General features: G+C 44.3%; 1 protein-coding gene across 2 annotated transcripts in view; it reads right to left on the bottom strand.

Annotated features, from left to right (window-relative positions):
• Positions 1–20213, bottom strand: part of LOC126280740 (mucin-5AC) — a 400966-nt gene that overhangs the window by 57602 nt on the left and 323151 nt on the right. The window contains exons 6-7 of one of the 2 annotated variants that reach the window (XM_049979788.1): positions 9323–9548; positions 308–1908 (exon numbers count right to left, since the gene is read on the bottom strand). In XM_049979788.1, coding sequence (XP_049835745.1) covers positions 1244–1908; positions 9323–9548 — 891 coding nt within the window. In that variant the 3' untranslated portion in view covers positions 308–1243. Of the gene's footprint in view, positions 1–307; positions 1909–9322; positions 9549–20213 lie in introns of those variants that run through there. The other variant, XM_049979789.1, reaches the window with a different exon arrangement.

Below are 20213 nucleotides of genomic sequence, written 5' to 3'. Positions count from 1 at the left end.
TCTCGAGAGATAAGAGGTATTCTGGCTTCAATCAACTTAATTGATACCAATCAATAAAAATCTAAAATACGTTGTTGGTTACACCTTTACTGATATTGTAAGCTGAAAGAACGTGGTGCTTCTAAGGCGTTTAAAATGTTGAATAAGTATCCAGAAAGACATCGGTCATTTTACAGAATGAACAGAGGAAGTTTGACTTGTTGTCAAGAAAGGCTGGCCCATCAGTTTACAAAAAGGATAGCAACTGCAGACTCTCACAGCAGCGGCTGTTAATAGCTTTATGGTAAGAAAAAATTAATAATACTTGTTTTCAAGAATATATTCAGTTCTAATTAAAAGTACAAGTCTTAATCCAGATAAACATACAATATTGGCTTAAAACGTAGTTTTCACGTCGTGGCTATACTGTTACTGGTCTTAATTTTGACATTAATGCTCACTTTAGCTGTGTAATATATTTCCATTAACTAATTTTCGGGCAAACAATATGTTTCTAAGTATGATGTACTTTACATAGACCAGTCGTAATAGCAATAACGGAACAGTGTAGTTGGGATTTACCGGACAGTTCAGGCAATGTAACTACGTCCAATGTAATTCAATCTGTTCCACTGTCACCGCTGAATCATAAAACTCGGTTAGGATGCGATGGTGAACTGGTTGGCACGTCTCTTGCAGTTAAAATATAACTTCTTCCAGTCTGACGTGAACGTTTTATTATTTCATTGACTTTCGGAATTTGTTCATTCAACCATCTTTATCGTTGGTTTTGTATTACAGTATTTTAGCAGATGCTCTGGTGCGATGTTGCATATGGTTATCGAAGTACAGATTAGACATCATTACAATTTTCACATACGCTGTATGACGCAAGACAGATCAATTACATCAAAATAGTCCAGTGCAATACACGCCTAAACGAAGTAGAACCCATACAGGAAGTGCAGAATATTTTTCATGTATACGTATGGCCTGTAACACCGATCTGTAGTAAATTCAAATTATAAGCCTGTGTATAATAACAGTAATGAGTCTTCCTAGAACAATACAAAATAAGTGACATGAAGCACAGATATTTCGTCTCGTCTTGTAGTTCCGTCCATGCAGGTTTGGAAATTTTAATCTCGTCCTAGCATCAGTTTGCAGCTTTGACGTTTCATATGGCCTTCCGTTATTCGGTATGAGTGGAGTTTTCCGTACATTGAACCTCACTTTTTGTAGATCCACAAACAGAGAGTGAACTTTAAATTTCAGTAGAAGGCAATGCAGAAGAAAGTGATGGGCTGTGATGAGTAAAAGAGTGTTGTTGCAAACGCTTCTCCTCACTTAAAATATGCCCAGCCAAATGTAAAACTCCAATTTTGAACCGCCTTTTTTGATCCTCATTCATTCTTTTCATATCAGGAAGAACACTTACAAAAAAAGCCAAATCTGGATCTTCATACTTCTTGTTCTCTATACACTCAATATTTACATATTTATTCTTCGAATGAAAATATTCGTACGCTGACTTGTTAACAACTGCTTGGGATGCTGTACCAGCATTGCTGGCCTTTTTGGATCCTTTTGGTTGAGATGTTGATAAAATACAGTTTTCGCTAGGGGATGACAGTGATGTATTTCTTGACCGATGGTCATATTGCGTCGTAACGACACATTCGTTACCAGTTTCAACGTTCTTGCGTACAGCTTCTTGTGTCTGTTCAAGTGAAATACTCACCGCGCTTGCATTTGAGACACAGTCTTTCATATCCCGAGACTTCCTAAAACGTTGGTACAACATCACATATCCAGAAAGATAGTAAGGTTTTCTTATTTTAATTGCAGAGCCAGATGGGCCGGATGGAGACATCAAATGTCTACTACGGCTCCCCCTGAAACTCTCCCACCGGTCTCGAGAATCTCGCACTGCAACAAATAGAAAACATCAATTTTGCAATATACTGATCATGTCATTAATCTCGCTTTACAGCTCTTTTCAGGTGCTTTACTGCTACGTGCTCCTTCAAGGTGCTTTCCTTTCTTTTCTCAGAGGACACACTACTGTTCAAGAAATTGTGGCTGATTCGTGAAAGGCAATATGTGAGCTCATGCAGCCTGAATATTTACCAACAGCAGCTAGAGAAATCTGGAAGAAAATTACTGATCGTTACTGGGAAATAAGGAATCTACCGAACTGCATTAGTAGCACAGACGGAAAGCATATCGGAGTTAAAGGTCCTGCTAAATCTGGGTCAGTATTTCGTAATTATAAACGTTTTCCTACCATAGTTCTATTAGCTGTTGCAGAAGTAGATGGACTGTTTTCATCAATGACGATGAGCAGTATGACCGCAACAGTGACGGAAGAGTATTGAAAGAAAGTTCTTTGGGTAAGACATTGTTTGGAGGTGAGCTTCCGCTTCCGGAACCTATTCTTTCGCCGCAACAAGGATACCAATTTCGTTATTATTTTGCCGCGGATGAAGTTTTTCGTCCACAAAATACATAATGAGACCATGTCCTCGTAGACAATTAAATAACGAAAGGCGCGTTCTGAACTACAGCCTATCTGGGGGAAGAATGTTCTTAGATGTTCTTTCGGTATGTTAGTGTCGAGGTTCCGGGTGTTGGAAACTTCAATAATATGTATTGTGAATGAAATGAATGTCGTAGTACAAGCAATTAGAGTATTACACAACTCTATGTGGGGTCGTTATGGTGTATATTCTAACTTATACTGCACCACAATGTAGACAACCTTATTGAGAACTCACATCAAAATGTATGAAACCAAAAAAGGCCAACAAATAGATAAAGTGAAGTATTCTCTTGAACAGAACAAAATATGTATAGGGCTATGTACCGACAAGATTTGATATCCTATTACACCCAGCAAACGAGTATACAGACTTTTTTACGGAAAACCGCATTACATACTTTTATTTAGCTATACTTCATTTTCCGCAAATAAATTACGTCGTCTGTCAGCAACGGTGTAGAGCAAGAAGGAAAAGAGGAAAACAGATGGGACTTAGGAGGGTTGAGAGGATGTTGTTGTTATGGTCTTCAGACCAGAGACTGGTCTGATGCAGATCTCCATGCTACTTTATCTGTGCAAGTTTCTTCATGCCCGAGTAACTACTGCAACCTACATCCTTCTGAATCTGTAGAGTGTATTCATGCCTTGGTCTCCCTCTACGATTTTTACCCTCTGCACTTCCCTCCAATACTGAATTGATGATCACTTGATGCCTCAGTACGTGTCCTACCATCAGATCCCTTCTTCTAGTCAAGCTGTGCCACAAATTTCTCTTCTCCTTAATTTTATTCAGTACCTAATCATTAGTTACGTGATCTACCCACCTAATCTTCAGCATTCTTTTGTAGCACCACATCTCGAAAGCTTCTATTCTCTTCTTGTCTACACTATTTATCCTCCATGTTTCGATACTTTACGTGGCTACACTCCTTACAAATAGTTTTAGAAAAGACTTCCTGACACTTAAATCGACACTCGATATTAACAAATTCTTCTTCTTCAGAAACGCTTTTCTTGCCATTACCAGTCTACATTTTATATCCTCTCTACTTCGACCATAATCAGTTATTTTGCTCCACAAATACCTATCTACTACTTTAAGTGTCTCGTTTCCTAATCTATTTTCATAAGCATCACCTGATTTAATTCAACTACTTTCCATTATACTCGTTTTGCTTTTGATGATGTTCATCTTATACCCTGCTTTCAAGACACTATCCATTCCGTTGAACTGCTCTTCCAAGTCCTTTGCTGTCTCTGACAGAATTACGATCCCATCGGCGAACCTCAAAGTTTTTATTTCTTCTCCATGGATTTCAATACCTTCTCCAAACTTTTCTTTTGTTTCCTTTACTGCTTGCTCAGTATACCGATTGAATAACATCGGGGAGAGACTACAACCCTGTCTCACCGCCTTCCCAACCACTGCTTCCCTTTCATGTCCCTCGACTCTTATAACTGCCATCTGGTTTCTGTACAAATTGTAAATAGCCTTCCGCTCCCTGTATTTTACCCCTGCCACCTTCAGAATCTGAAAGAGAGTATTCCAGTCAACATTGTCAAAAGCTTTCTGTAAGTCTACAAATGCTAGAAACGTAGGTTTGCCATTCCTCAATCTAGCTTTTAAGATAAGTCGTAGGGTCAGTATTGCCTCACGTGTTCCAACATTTCTACGGAATCAAAACTGATCTTCCCCGATGTCCGCTTCTACTAGTTTTTCCATTCGTCTGTAAAGAATTCGCGTTAGTATTTTGCAGCTGTGACTTATTAAACTGATAGTTCGGTAATTTTCACATCTGTCAACACCTGCTTTCTTTGGGATTGGAATTATTATATTCTTCTTGAAGTCTGAGGGTATTTCGCCTGTCTCATACATCTTGCTCACCAGATGGTAGAGTTTTGTCAGAACTGGCTCTCCCAAGGCCGCCAGTAGTTCCAATAGAATGTTGTCTACTCCGGGGGCCTTGTTTCGACCCAGGTCTTTCAGTGCTCTGTCAAACTCTTCACACAGTATCGTATCTCCCATTTCATCTTCATCTACATCCTATTCCATTTCCATAATATTGTCCTCAAGTACATCGCCCTTGTATAGACCCTCTATATACTCCTTCCACCTTTCTGCTTTCCCTTCTTTGCTTAGAACTGGGTTTCAGTCTGAGCTCTTGATGTTCATACAAGTGGTTCTCTTATCTCCAAAGGTCTCTTTAATTTTCCTGTAGGCAGTATCTATCTTACCCCAAGTGAGATAAGCCTCTACATCCTTACATATGTCCTCTAGCCATCCCTGCTTAGCCATTTTGCACTTCCTGTCGATCTCATTTTTGAGACGTCTGTATTCCTTTTTGCCTGCTTCATTTACTGCATTTTTATATTTTCTCCTTTCATCAATTAAGTTCAATATTTCTTCTGTTACCCAAGTATTTCTACTAGCCCTCGTCTTTTTACGTACTTGATCCTCTGCTGCCTTCACTACTTCATCCCTCAAAGCTACCCATTCTTCTTCTACTGCATTTCTTTCCCCCATTCCTGTCAATTGCTTCCTTATCCTCTCCCTGAAACTCTGTACAACGTCTGGTTCTTTTAGTTTATCCATGTCCCATCTCCTTATATTCCCACCTTTTTGCAGTTCCTTCAGTTTTAATCTACAGGTCATAACCAATAGATTGTGGTCAGAGTCCACATCTGCCCCTGGAAATGTCTTACAATTTAAAACCTGGTTCCTAAAGCTCTGTCTTACCATTATATAATCTATCTGAAACCTGTCAGTATCTCCAGGCTTCTTCCATGTATACAGCCTTCTTTTATGATTCTTGAACCAAGTGTTACCTATGATTAAGTTGTGTATGTTTTGTAATTTCGTTGATTACCAACTCTAGCAAAATTACCAAATAACTCGGCAGTATGGCCCACTTATCAGTATGACGTTGCAACCTCTTTGCCCCTTTATGCGTGCTCTGATTCGGCTGATAAGGATGCCATGAAGCCGCTGCGTATTCCCCTGTGGCAAGCTGGCCTATAGCTGCCGTAACTGGTCCTTGATATCCTCGATATTGGCACCGAGCTGACGTCCGATCTGGTCCCAAACATATTCTACCGGAGCCAGATCTGGGGATCTTGCTGCCCACGAGAGCACCACGCAGACAGTTCATAGAGACACTTTTCAAGTGTGGACAAGCATTGTCTCGCTGGAAAATGGCTCCACGATATTGTCGCAAGAGAGGTAGCAGGTGAGGACACAGGATGTCCGAGACGTACCGTTGTGCTGTTCGAGTTCCTTAATCACTACCTGCCATGACCTCAAGTGATACCCGATGCCTCCCCACACCATGACGCAGGAGTAGCAGCTCTGAGCCTCTCCAAAACATTGGAAGAATGGGGACTCTCCCCAGGTCGCCATCATACTCGTCGACGCTCGTCATCCGGGGTAGTACAGAACTGCGATTGTTCGCTGATCGTAATACGATGCTAGTTATCAGCAACCCACGCTTCTCAGTCACTGCACTATTCCAAAGGCAGCAGCTTGTGTCGTCGTATCGACGGTAGCCTACGCAAGGGACAGTAGTTCCCTTGTCCGGTTGCTGCTAATCTCCGGCCATGGTACGGGATGACACAGAATATCGCAGGGAGTTCATTGTTCTCGTGCGGCAGTCGCAAATCTGAATTCTTAGTACGCTATGCTTCGAAGGCAACTTCCGAATCATGCCGAGTCGTGCCGAATGGTTACGACAGCCAGATGGCAGTCAAGTGAAGGATGCGTGTGAACAAAGGAAGCAGTTTTGCACCACCTCGCACGAATCGACTCCACTTCCCTGGCATACTGATCTAAAACAATACATGTAATCAATTCCAACGTGACCTTTCATCAGTTAAGGCATTACACGTATAAATCGAGAATCACACTTCTAACGTTATGTGCATGTTTACACACAAATAAACTATTTTTGGCATTTCTTATCATGACACAGTTCGATTCTAACCCTACTGAAAATTTCAGACATGTCCTGCCATCTGTGAGTAAGATTTAGAACTTTTTGCATTCCGTAAGAATCGTGCCATCGCAGACTAGAATCAATCGTGAACGAATCGTAGGAATCGATTCGCAATGTGAGACTGAATCGTAGGAGCCGAATCGGGAAAAAGAATCGTGTTGGCCATCTCTAGAACATTGACGATGTGTATGCCTCCCCTCACGTTCCCATACAATCCAACATTGGACTACTGTAACATGGCTCTCAAATCTGGATATTGCACTATTCGACCAGTAGGCCACGTCGAGACCCAAAGGAAGACTCTTTACAATTCTTCTCAAGTGCAGATAGCGCTGTCTCACACAAGTATGTAGGTGTCCTACACAGTGTTCATCCAGTACTGACGCTGTGCGCGCCCCTTACATCCCCTACCAGGTCTGGTAACAACCTTAAATCCGCACAATGCTACTGCATCAAAAGTGGCCACATTCATCTGGCAGTGACGTGGCGTCAGTGTGGTAGGCAATGCTCCCTCAGGAAGTATTTGTTGCAGGCTAGACGCATGCTTCTTCCCACGGCACGCGTAAGATCCGTGCCACGTTACTCTGGTAGGGGGCCTGCCTCACTTATTAAACGCGACGCCCGACGTCGACGGGCAACGTCGGTTTATTTTACACTACCAACAAATTAATACACTGAGGTGTCAGAAGTTATGGGATATCGATAAGCGCCGGCCGGTGTGGCACATGCGCTTCTAGGCGCTTCAGTCTGGACCCGCGCGACCGCTACGGTCGCAGGTTCGAATCCTGCCTCGGGCATGGATGTGTGTGATGCCCTTAGGATAGTTAGGTTTAAGTAGTTCTAAGTTCTAGGGGACTGATGACCTCAGAAGTTAAGTCCCATAGTGCTCAGAGCCATTTGAACCATGTACAGATACAGATGACTGTAACATCGCGTGCTCAAGGTATAAAGGGCAGTGCACTGGCGCTGCTGTCATTTGTACTCAGGTCATTCATGTGAAAAGGTTTCCAACTTGGTTATGGCCGCACGATGGGAATTAAGAGATTTTGAACGTGGAATGGTTGTTGGAGCCAGACGCACTTCGGAAATCGTTAGTGAACTCAATATTGCGAGAAGTGTGCCGAGGAAACGAAATTTCAGGCATTATCTCTCGCCACGGAAAAGCCCGTGGCCGACGGTCTTCACTTAACGACCGAGAGCAGCGGCGATAGCGTAGAGCTGTCAGTGCTAACAGACAAGCAACATTACGCAGACAGCAGCGAGGGACGCACGACGAACGTATCCCTTAGGACCCTTCCGCAGTGGTTAGCACACTGGACGCGCATTCGGGAGGACGACGGTTCAATCCCGTCTCCGGCCATCCTGATTTAGGTTTTCCGTGATTTCCCTAAATCGTTTCAGGCAAATGCCGGGATGGTTCCTTTGAAAGGGCACGGCCGATTTCCTTCCCAATCCTTCCCTAACCCGAGCTTGCGCTCCGTCTCTAATGACCTCGTTGTCGACGGGACGTTAAACACTAACCACCACCACCACCTTAGGACCCTGCGGCGAAATTAGGCGTTCATGAGTTATAACAGCAGACGATCGACGCGAGTGCCCTTGCTAACAGGACGACATCGCCTGTAGCGTCTCTCCTGGGCTCGTACCATATCGGTTGGATCCCAGAGGACGAGAAAAATGTGGTCTGGTCCGACGAGTCCCGATTTAAGCTTGTAAGAGCTGGTGGTAGCGTTCGAGTGTGGCCCCAGGAAGCCATGGAGACAAGTTGTCAAAAAGGCATTGTGCAACCTGGTGGTGGGTCCACGATGGTGTGGGTTGTGTTTACATGGAAAGGACTGGGTCCTCTGGTCCAACTGGACCGATCAGTCACTGGAAATGGTCACGTTCGGCTACTTGCTCCCAAACTACGATGGAATTTTTATGGATGACAATGCGCCACATCATGAGCTGGTGGTAGCGTTCGAGTGTGGCCCCAGGAAGCCATGGAGACAAGTTGTTAAAAAGGCATTGTGCAAGCTGGTGGTGGGTCCACGATGGTGTGGGTTGTGTTTACATGGAAAGGACTGGGTCCTCTAGTCCACCTGGACCGATCAGTGACTGGAAATGGTCACGTTCGGCTACTTGCTCCCAAACTACGATGGAATTTTTATGGATGACAATGCGGCACATCACCGGTCCACAATCCCTTGAACATATATGGGACATAATCGAGAGGTAAGTTCGTGCACGTAATCCTGTACCAGCTACACTTTCGCAATTATGGACGGCTGTAGAAACAGCATGACTCAGTATTCCTGTAGGGGACTTCCAGCGACTTGTAGAGTCTATTCCACGTCGAGCTGCTGCACATATTAGAGCAGTTAGCTCAATTCACAGCAGATAATACCAAACTGCATGAACGGCTTTTAAATGCTCCTGCATCCCTGGGCGACCAGTACTAACTGACAAACAAGTAAATAGTCCCCCTGTGACAACCCATCTACACATATAGGCCATGTCATTGTTTCTCCGCTCTTTACATTTTCTTCTTGTAGCAGCACCAACAGAAAAAATACTATATATCGACAAGACTATCGATTATTATACGACAACCTTTAAGGTCTATCTCTTGGAGAATTTTAACTATCGATACTTCTTCGTGTGATTAACATTGTGATTAATATTTATAACAGTGATCACTGAAGAAATTTACAGGAGAAACAGGCAGTCAGTAAGGGAGCCGGGAGTATTATGAAAGTGACAGCTAGCTATGATGCGGGAGATCCCGGAAAGTCAGAGAGTGTCCCCAGGCAGCCTGCAGAGCGCCGCTTACCCGTCCTCTGGGAGCAGCCCAGCTCGTCCTCGCCCAGCGGGCAGTCGCTGTTGCCGTCGCAGCGCGCCGCCCGCGACACGCAGCTGCCGCCCGAGCCGCAGCGGAAGGCGAGAGGCGGGCAGCCGCCGCCCTCTGCCGCGTTGCACTCCTCGTCCGAGCCGTCGGCGCAGTCGCGCCGACCGTCGCACACGAAGAACCAGCTGATGCACGCGCCCGTCGACCGGCACTGCGGCGCCACAACAAAAGCTCCTGCTCACTACATGCGAGGCTTTGCAGCAACGTTCACATGTAACACAATTTCCAGAATGGGAACTAACCGCCATGTTACAGCTGGGTGGGAGGTGGAGCAAGTGGAATCTATTGTGTGTTGCTAGTAACTGACGAAGAGGTGCAAGTGCAATTACTTCAAGTGCAGTTAATATGATTAAATACTTTATCCCTTGCACAGGCACTTCGGGTTTCTTTTGCTACTTCCAGATGAGGAGAGTGCTCTGTAATTCTACTGATTGGAATCATATCTACATTTACCGTGCAATCCATAGAGGCTCAACTCTACAGGTACTCTACTAAAAATTATTCTAACAAACAATTTGAAGGACGTAGGCCATATTTTGTGGGGAAACTTTGTCAGCCAAAATTTTGAAAAGTTATTGACAGATATACTACAACTTTTTAGACGATATACTACCAGAAATTAAGAAGGATATAGGCTATATATTTGGTTAAATGTCGATGTACGGTTTTTCCGTTCCTTGAAATAGACTGAGAGAAAGAAAATACAGTGCTGTGCGGTTTTGTTTTGTTTTTTTGCGGTGCATGTAAGCCATTTGAAAATCTCCCATATATATTTCTTCTCAGTCCACGTAATTTTAAACAAAAATTGTATATACAATAATGTGTTACACTGCCTTCTCCCTTGCCGTCGGTTCAGCAGAGAACAGGGAAGTTGTATTTATGTCGTATTGGCTTATGTTTAGTATACTAGAATAGAATCTGAATCATCTGAAACTTTGCAATTCCACCCGTTCGCAGATTGAAACGAAGTCACCTGCTGTTATTGAAGTTACTGTTCTCAGAGATCCAGAGGCTGGAGAGGTATCTCTCGTACTATGAATACCAACGAAACCAACCGATTTACCCATTTATCGTTAAGGGATTTCAATTCTCAGTCAAGGGTTCTTTTGCATTGGAAATAAGCAAATCTCTAGGTCTGAAAGAGGGAAGAAGAGGAAATGGACTAAGAGGAGGAGGGGACGAAATGGACGTAGAGAGGCAGAAGGAGGAGGTGGACAGAGAGAGGGAAGAGGAGGAAATGGGGGGAGAGAGGTGGGAAGGTGTTAATGATGTACATCCAATTCCCACATTTAATAATTGCAAAGCACTACAATTGCAATGCGTTATCGGGTTCGCTAGTAATACATGTCATTGAAAAACAAGTACCAGAAATGTATTACAGAGTTTAGCAAGAACTACATCATTAGGTTACCAGAACCAAGATTAATATTCTTACCTTACTACCTAGCCCTGCGTAAAAGGTGCCCCGAAATTACACGTACGCTTATAAAGCAAACACAGATGTAGCACATTGCTCTACTGCAGCTAGTTGCCCTAGGAGTGTCTTTAGGCAGGGCGTAACCCGAGTGGAAACGATGTAGTTTGCCGCAAGGGACAGTAACAACGGAACGACTCACCTAATGGAAGCAACTTACATGTAGACACGCCGTCGTCGGTTCAGACGGACCGTGGACGGTCACTAACTAAACTACGGGCTGTGAAAAACATGAGAGCGAACAATGGAATAATATTGAGCGTATGGCATTGGTAGCCGGGAGACCCCTCGCGGGGCGGTTCGGCCGCCGCTCCACAAGTTCTTTAACGCCACTACGGCGACTTGCGAGTGAATGAGGATGAAATGATGATGAAAGGACACACACCGCCCAGACATCTCGAGGCACAGAAAATCCCTGACCCCGCCGGGAATCCAAACCGGGACCCCGTGCGCGTAAAGCGAGAACGCTACCGCAAGACCACGAGCCGCGGACAACAATGGAATGATGACGGGTTTATAGAATGGCGGCTCGAATTTTCCCATTGACCACTTGCCTCCAGAAACATGCAAGTGGGGTGATGTGAAAGAGCCATAGCCCACTCTTCCCTAGTCTAAGACGACGGTGAGCTTCCTCTACAGTTGACAGAACGCGGCTAACGATGTTAGTGCGAGGCCTCAACCTAACCAATGAGGCTACATTGGTGCAATGCTAGTTGCCTAGTAAATCTGTCTTGTAAAATAGTTTTATGAATAACAAATGTGTACTCAAGTATTAATCTGTTGTGCTAGATAACCAGAAAGGTTTGGTTTAATGCTATTAACAAATATATACGTATGTTTTAGCACATTTGTGCTGGTCGTAAACATATATTAGATTTAACGATAATGTTTCCATTATTTGGAATTTTAAGCGCTATTATGAATACCTGCCAATTGTAAACTTGAACTGTACACCCTTATATCACTGCATTATACTCCTTTATTATGCAAGGGAGTGAAGATAGCAATATTGAGTTGCCGAAACCGGTAGCATTTGAGATATAAAATAAAATAAACCAAAACATACGGCTGTTGGTAAAGTTTTTTGAATCAAGAAAGTCCGCAGCTCGTGGTCGTGCGGTAGAGTTCTCGCTTCCCACGCCCGGGTTCCCGGGTTCGATTCCAGGCGGGGTCAGGGATTTTCTCTGTCTCGTGATGACTGGGTCTTGTGTGATGTCCTTAGGTTAGTTAGGTTTAAGTAGTTCTAAGTTCTAGGAGACTGATGACCATAGATGTTAAGTCCCATAGTGCTCAGAGACATTTGAACCATTTTTGGAATCAAGAAACAGTGAGTTGGTGTGAGTCAAGAAATCCGTTCAGGCAACAAAGGCGTCATTATTAACACCTGAGTATGAACGAGGTCATGTTATAGACCTACAGCAAGCTGGATGTTCCTTTTGCGATGTTAGCGAAAGACTGTATCCACTGTATACAGGGTGTTACAAAAAGGTACGGCCAAACTTTCAGGAAACATTCCTTGCACACAAAGAAAGAAAATATGTTATGTGGACATGTGTCCGGAAACGCTTACTTTCCATGATAGAGCTCATTTTATTACTTCTCTTCAAATCACATTAATCATGGAATGGAAACACACAGCAACAGAACGTACCAGCGTGACTTCAAACACTTTGTTACAGGAAATGTTCAAAATGTCCTCCGTCAGCGAGGATACATGCATCCACCCTTCGTCGCATGGAATCTCTGATGCGTTGATGCAGCCCTGGAGAATAGCGTGTTGTATCATAGCCATCCACAATACGAGCACGAAGAGTCTCTACATTTGGTATTGGGGTTGCATAGACAAGAGCTTTCAAATGCCCCATAAATGAAAGTCAAGAAGGTTGAGGTCAGGAGAGCGTGGAGGCCATGGAATTGGTCCGCCTCTACCAATCCATCGGTCATCGAATCTGTTGTTGAGAAGCGTACGAACACTTTGACTGAAATGTGCAGGAGCTCCATCGTGCATGAACAACATGTTGTGTCGTAAAGGCACATGTTCTAGCAGCACACGTAGAGAATCCCGTATGAACTCATGATAACTTGCTCCATTGAGCGTGGATGGAAGAACATGGGGCCCAATCAAGACATCACCAACAATGCCTGCCCAAACGTTCACAGAAAATCTGTGTTGATGACGTCATTACACAACGGCGTGCGGATTCTCGTCAGCTCACACATGTTGATTGTGAAAATTCACAATTTGATCACGTTGGAATGAAGCCTCATCCGTAAAGAGTACATTTGCACTGAAATGAGGATTGACACATTGTTGGACTAACCATTCGCAGAAGTGTACCCGTGGAGGCCAATCAGCTTCTGATAGTGCCTGCACACGCTGTACATGGTACGGAAACAACTGGTTCTCCCGTAGCACTGTTCATACAGTGACGTGGTCGACGTTACCTTGTGCAGCAGCAACTTTTCTGACGCTGTCATTAGGGTTATCGTCAACTGCACGAAGAATTGCCTCCTCCATTGCAGGTGTCCTCGTCGTTCTAGGTCTTTCCCAGTCGCGAGTCATAGGCTGCAATGTTCCGTGCTCCCTAAGACGCCGATCAATTGCTTCGAACGTCTTCCTGTCGGGACACCTTCGTTCTGGAAATCTGTTTCGATACAAACGTACCGCGCCACGGCTATTGCCCCGTGCTAATCCATACATCAAATGGGCATCTGCCAACTCCGCATTTTAAACATTGCACTGACTGCAAAACCACGGTTATGATGAACACTAACTTGTTGATGCTACTTACTGATGTGCTTGATGCTAGTACTGTAGAGCAATGAGTCGCATGTCAACACAAGCACCGAAGTCAACGTTACCTTCCTTCAATTGGGCCAACTGGCGGTGAATCGAGGAAGTACAGTATATACTGAAGAAACTAAAATGTGCTCTAACATGGAAATTAAGCGTTTCCGGACACATGTCCACATAACATCTTTTCTTTATTTGTGGGTGAGGAATGTTTTCTGAAAGTTTGGCCGTACGTTTTTGTAACACCCTGTATAGCTGCTGGCAGCTGTGGTCACGGGAATGTAGTGTCGCAAGAAGACCGGGCTCCGGATGGCCATGTGGCACTACCGTTGAAGAAGAACATAGTGTTCAGTGTATAACTCTGCTGGATCGTACTGCATCTGCAGCTGCAATATGAGTAGTGGTTGGCACCACAGCACACAATGGACCGTTACAAATCGGTTAATTCAACGACAGCTCCAAGCCAGACGCCATTCCACTGACTCAAAATACCACGATTTGCGACTTCAGTGATGTAAAGTTCGAGTTCGATGGAGGACAGGGTAGAGGTCTGTGAGCTGGTTCTGCCTGTTGGTTAGGAGGAGGCCAGACAAGAACCTGCATCCAACCTGTCTGCGTGCTAGACATACTGGAGCGACACCAGGAGTGATGGTTTCAAATGGTTCAAATGGCTCTGAGCACTATGGGACTTAACAGCTGAGGTCATCAGTCCCCTAGAACTTAGAACTACTTAAACCTAACTAACCTAATGACATCACACACATCCATGACCGAGGCAGGATTCGAACCTGCGACCGCAGCGGTCGCGCGGTTCCAGACTGAAGCGACTAGAACCGCTCGGCCACAACGGCTGGCAGTGATGATTCGGGGCGAGATTTCGTATGACAGCAGGAGCACTCTCGTGGTTATCCCACGAATCCTGACTGTAAATTTATGTGTCAATCCGGCGATTCGACCTGTTGTGCTGCCATTCATGAACAGCATTCGAGGTGGTGTTCGCTAACAAGATAACGTTCGCCCACATACTGCTGTTGTAACCCAACATATTCTACAGAGTGTCGACATGTTGCCTTGGCCTGGTCGGTCACCAGATCTGTCTCCATTCGAGCATATAAGGGACATCGTGCAACAGCTCCAGCGTCAACCACAACCAGCAGTAATCGCCACTGTATTAACAACCAACAGCAACAACCATGGAGCTCCATCCAACAAACCGACATCCAGGACCTGTACAACATTATGCTTACATGCTTCCATACTTGAATTCAACACTGTGGAAGTTACACCCGTTATTAATATACCGGCTTTCAAATTTGCTTACATTTACCTGCTATCTTGCAATTTCAGTCACTTAGATATGGTACCTACACAAATGTACCCGGTATTTCATTAATTACTGTTTGGTGTCCGGCAGCTGTGGCCAAATGGTTTAGGCGGTTCAGTCCAGAACCGCGCTGCTGCAACGGTCGCAGGCTCGAATCCTGCCTCGAGCATAGATGTGTGTGATGTCCTTAGGTTAGTTAGGTTCAAGTAGTTCTACGTCTAGGGGACTGATGACCTCAGATGTTAAGTCCCATAGTGCTTAGAGCCACCTGAACCATTTGAACCATTGTTTAGTGTTACGTTGTTGTTCGTCATTGCTGGACCTCCTGGCGAAACGTAGTGTGATTGTTGGCTGACTACACTGGTCCATCTGATACGGGTTTTACTGTTGGCTTAAAGAAGCAGGCCGTTCGGGAATGAACAAAGATGTGACAGCTCTGTCGACTCTAGAAAGGAGCGGGAATTCCCTAACCATAGGTTGTAACGGAACCGTTGCGGCAGGTGTTCACGGTGGATTACGTCAGCATTGCCCGGTTTATGAAAGAAACAATATATCAAGATATTTTGCAAATACAAAAGTAGAGAAAAGTTCACTTCAGAGAGATCCCTGCTCTCAATAAGTCGTCTGATGAATCTTTGCCACGTCAATTAAAACCCAGCGTCATAAGTTATGACACGTGCAACGCATGCTCAGGGTTGAACAAGCAACAGAGCTATCGTGTAGGTAAGCTCTTGATGTCATTGGATGAGCAGCTATCTCCCAGAGCAGCCTCAAGGGGACTTCGTATGAACGAGATGTTCAGACACGACTTATACGTATAACTGTCTACAGCGCGTTCGAACAGTCATTCCTCACTGTGATGTTCTAATTCCTGTAAAGAGCGTATAAAGAAGTTTAAATGGTGTTAGTTTCAAGTAAAAAGCACAAGTTCATCACGTGTTAAGAATAACAGTTTGTGGGCACTCGCTTTCTCTGGCTAAATGACTAACACTAAATGCTGATTAAATACATTTCCGGCAGATGAAAATCGCAGGCCGGAAAACGATTTTCGCTGACGAGTTTGCATGCCACAGCCTGGGTAGCTTTTGTTAACTGGGCAGCTATTCATTCCACCATTGTCAGTTGTTTGGCACAGTTGGCTTATGGAAAACTGCTGTTCCGGTTTCCCACTTACTTAGCACGTTATCTGTTTTGTTCTGAACACTATAGGACTTAACATCTGAGGTCATCAGTACCCTAGAACTTAGAACTACTTAAACCAAACTAACCTAAGGACATCACCCACATCCATGTCAGAGGCAGGATTCGAACCTGCGACCGCAGCGGTCGCGCGGTTCCGGACTTAAGCGCCTAGAACGGCTCGGCCACTCCGGCCGGCGTTATCTGTTTCTGTTCATTTACGTACAAGTATTGCCAGTATTAACTCGATTAGTTCATAGTCAGTATAATTTATTCACACTGCCGCTTCACACAATCATATTATTTTAATACTATTTGTCACTTTAAAACTGTTATTTATTACGTAACTATGAAGTAAAAAAGGTACTGAATGTGTGAAACCCTGGTCCGATGTGAAAGAGGGCCTGATGGCCCTAATCTGAGCGCTGCTGCTAAGGTCGCAGGTTCGAATCCTGCCTCGGGCATGGATGTGTGTGATGTCCTTAGGTTAGTTAGGTTTAAGTAGTTCTAAATCTAGGGGACGGGTGACCTCAGATGTTAAGTCCCATAGCGCTCAGAACCATTTGAACCCTAATCTGATCAGGTTAAATAAATAAATATAAATAAATAAATAAAGTGAGAACGCATATCAGTTGTGTAAGAGGGAATCCAGCAGGCAGAACTACATTTCCACAATCGACATTGAAGTGTTTATATGGTCAACCATAAGTGGTACTGGGAAATCAATTTTCAAAAACTGGATTCGAGAGCCGCATATTATCGTTGTTTATGAAGGGTATCTGTACCAGTGTACGGTGTGTGGTGAAGGCTACATATTGTACCACGTTCAGTTACTCATCCCACCATTCCTCCCTTCTCCGTTCACAGATGGTACAGGGGAAGAAAGCCGGTACCACCCTGTGTAAGCAAAAATTTCTCTAATTTTACCGCCAACTTCACTGAGTCATTAACACGTTAAGCGCGCCCGCAGTACCGTGCGACTGACAGTGGAGTCTTGTTTTGGGCGCCGTGAGCCTCCTGGGCCTGGCAGAGCAGTTTTCGTTTGGACGAAGTCAGTCCCTGGTGTCTGACAGGGCACTTTTCCTTTGGTAAAGAATGAAGTTTATTAAAACATTCTGTTTCGACTCTGCTACTCACTCTAACTGCCATCTAGTGGCAGCTTCAAACTTGGCAGGTCAGACTGTCCAATATAGTCTGCTCCCTGTTGGGAGACTTTGCAACCTATGTGCAGAAGTGGATCTCTCGGGTCCTTTGTGCACGCAGGTTGTAACGGCCGGAGCCGGCCAGGGTGGCCGAGCGGTTCCAGGCGCTACCGTCTGGAACCGCGCGACCGCTACGGTCGCAGGTTCGAATCCAGCCTTGGGCATGGATGTGTGTGATGTCCTTAAGTTAGTTAGGTTTTAAGTAGTTCTAAGTTCTAGGGGACTGTTGACGTCAGAAGTTATGTCCCATAGTGCTCAGAGCCATTTGTAAAGGCCGAGCCGGTAGCCGCGAGACCCCGTAGCGGACGGGCGTGTATGTCTTCCAGGTAAGCCAGGAGCAGCAGTTGGCGCGCACCCTGTGCAAGTTGTAAAGTTTAATGTAGTAAACACTTATACCAGACAAATTGTTCCGTCCAGTAATTGTGAGTGGAAACAGGGGAAGGACAGTGAGTCCTCTCGCACTATACACTCTCACTCCAATGTACCACCTGGGGAGGAAGAACCCGTGCGCAAACATTCATTTCAAACAACGAAGTTTAAATTTACATGTACTAAAAAACGTAACTAACTTCATAGTTAATTTTCTAGCTGAATCGTGCCCTAATGTTTCTGTGTTTGTATTGCAACATTCAGAAAACTGTCTAACGCGGGCTTTATGCGTCTTTCTTTCCTTTGTTTCGAATTGGTGTTTGCTTATTCTTGTATCGAAACTCACTGGATTTCTTTCATGTGAATGTTGTGTGAGCGCATCTGCCAATGATTTCCGATATATGATATACATTTTCCGTCTTGTTACGTCTTGGAACATATATAATGCATTCACGACAGCGGTGTTCAAAGAAACATCGAATGCTAACCTTCGATGCCATTTTACTGTCTTTCTCATTGGACCGCTGTATGGACTCATCTGATCAGAAAGGTCATTAGCAGTTTTTCCCTATTATATGCAGTAACAATTTTTATTTTTCTAAGAATCCCTCTTTTGATTGTCACGTTTCTCATTTCATTCGAATGTCTGACGCAAAGAACCAAAGCATCTCTTTTGTCTTTCCATTTCAGGATGGTAATTCCTAGACTATCCCCTGTTGTAGTCGCATACCCGCGTTTCAATTTGGTCGTTTCACTTTTTTTGGAATTCCTTTGCGATAAAGTCGAGTGCTGCCAACCAAATACCAATTCATTGTTATGATTTTGCTTGCCAAATCTGCACTGCTACACCAATTATAGGTACATATTATGTGGCATTTACTGATATTACAAAATTAATGACTATATTTGTTTGTGTGTTACTTTCTTTATCAAGCAATTTGCCACTATAAATTCGAAAACGTTAGCAGTATCCACTACAACAACACAATTTAAACATTGTTATGTGATGTAGGTGCCTGTTTCAAAAATTGCCTGAATATAATTCGTCCTCGCAACGGTGTTAGAGGTTTGTCGACACGTAGTGTTTTAACATCATAAAATTATCAAGCGATCCAACATTTAGAATAATGAGGAAGACGTCGGAGCTTTTCAGGAGGTCTTCATTAGAGGTCAATGTCATTAAAAGTATCCTCACTCGGGCATCTCGACCTCCCGCATTGTATGGCCTTCCAAAGGTCCACAAGAGTAACACACTTCCACATTACATCATCAGCACATTGGATCGCCGACTTCTAGACTCCAAAACATCTGCCCCGCGTCCCTACTCCTCATGTTGGTGAGTGTGTGGAACCCATCAAGAATACGGACGATTTAATCAGTCAAATCAAATGATTGCGTCTTGGAGAAGGAGATATTATGGTCAGCTTTGATGTGATGTCGTTATTCCCTCGCGTTCCCATCAAAGAGTCCGTAGACCTTCTCCTCCAAGTATTTGACACCACAGTTATGAATTTATTTTAGCACTTTCAGACGCCATCGAATCTTTTATATTTTTACCAGAGAACAGCGTCGCGATTGGGAGCCCATTAGCTCCAGTTATAGCCAACCTGTTTAAGAACTACTTTGAGGGCATCGGCCATAGCATTCTTCCTGCAAATCCTAGTTGTTTTTATCTGTACGTCGACGACACTTTCGTTTCTGGGCTTATGGACGTGGAAACCTGGAAGAGTTATTGAAATACCTTAACAGTATCCATGGCAACATCATGTTCACGATGGAGGTAGAGACAGATGCTAGATTGCCGTTCCTTGATGCCATCGGCCTCCGTAGAGCAGGTTGGAGTCTCAGCCACACTGTTTACCGAAAACCTACCCACACGGACCGACATCTGCACGCTAACATCTATCGCCAGACGTCGCAGAAACGTTTTATTCTGAGGATCTTGGTGCATCGGGCGGAAGCCACCTCAGATGCTGAAAACTTGCCGAAGAAACTGAGCCACATGTGGAATGTATTCTACGCATATGTCTACGAGAACCACCAGATTTCACAACAAGCCATCTTTTCGAAAACATGTGAGCAGAAGAATCGCTAGGAGGACACGAAGAAGCTTGTGTTTTCGCCTTTCTGTAGCTCAGTAATAGAAAACTGTCATAAAATCAATTCGTTCTTGAAAGCTCCAGCAAAAATTCGACAGCTCAAGAGACCCGTAATAGACGATGCAGGCCTCAGAATACCAGGAGTATATATACTACCGCGTGGGTGTTGACAGTTGTATGTCGGACAGACAGTGCGTGCTATTGAACAGCGCTGTGTAGAACGAGAGAGAGTTTTGCGCCCTCGCTACCCTGGGAAATCAATGATAGCAGAGCATGCTCTAGACAACAGGTATCGTACTGAATTCGACGAGACATCTGTTATCACATCGACTAATAGTTTCTTGGATAGCGTCGTAAAAGGAGCTATCAAGATAA

The sequence above is a fragment of the Schistocerca gregaria genome, chromosome 1, assembly GCF_023897955.1.
Source record: "Schistocerca gregaria isolate iqSchGreg1 chromosome 1, iqSchGreg1.2, whole genome shotgun sequence".
Taxonomy (NCBI): Eukaryota; Metazoa; Arthropoda; class Insecta; order Orthoptera; family Acrididae; genus Schistocerca; species Schistocerca gregaria.
The sequence above is the reverse complement of the archived record's forward strand: the minus strand, read 5'-3'. Positions and strand labels throughout refer to the sequence as shown.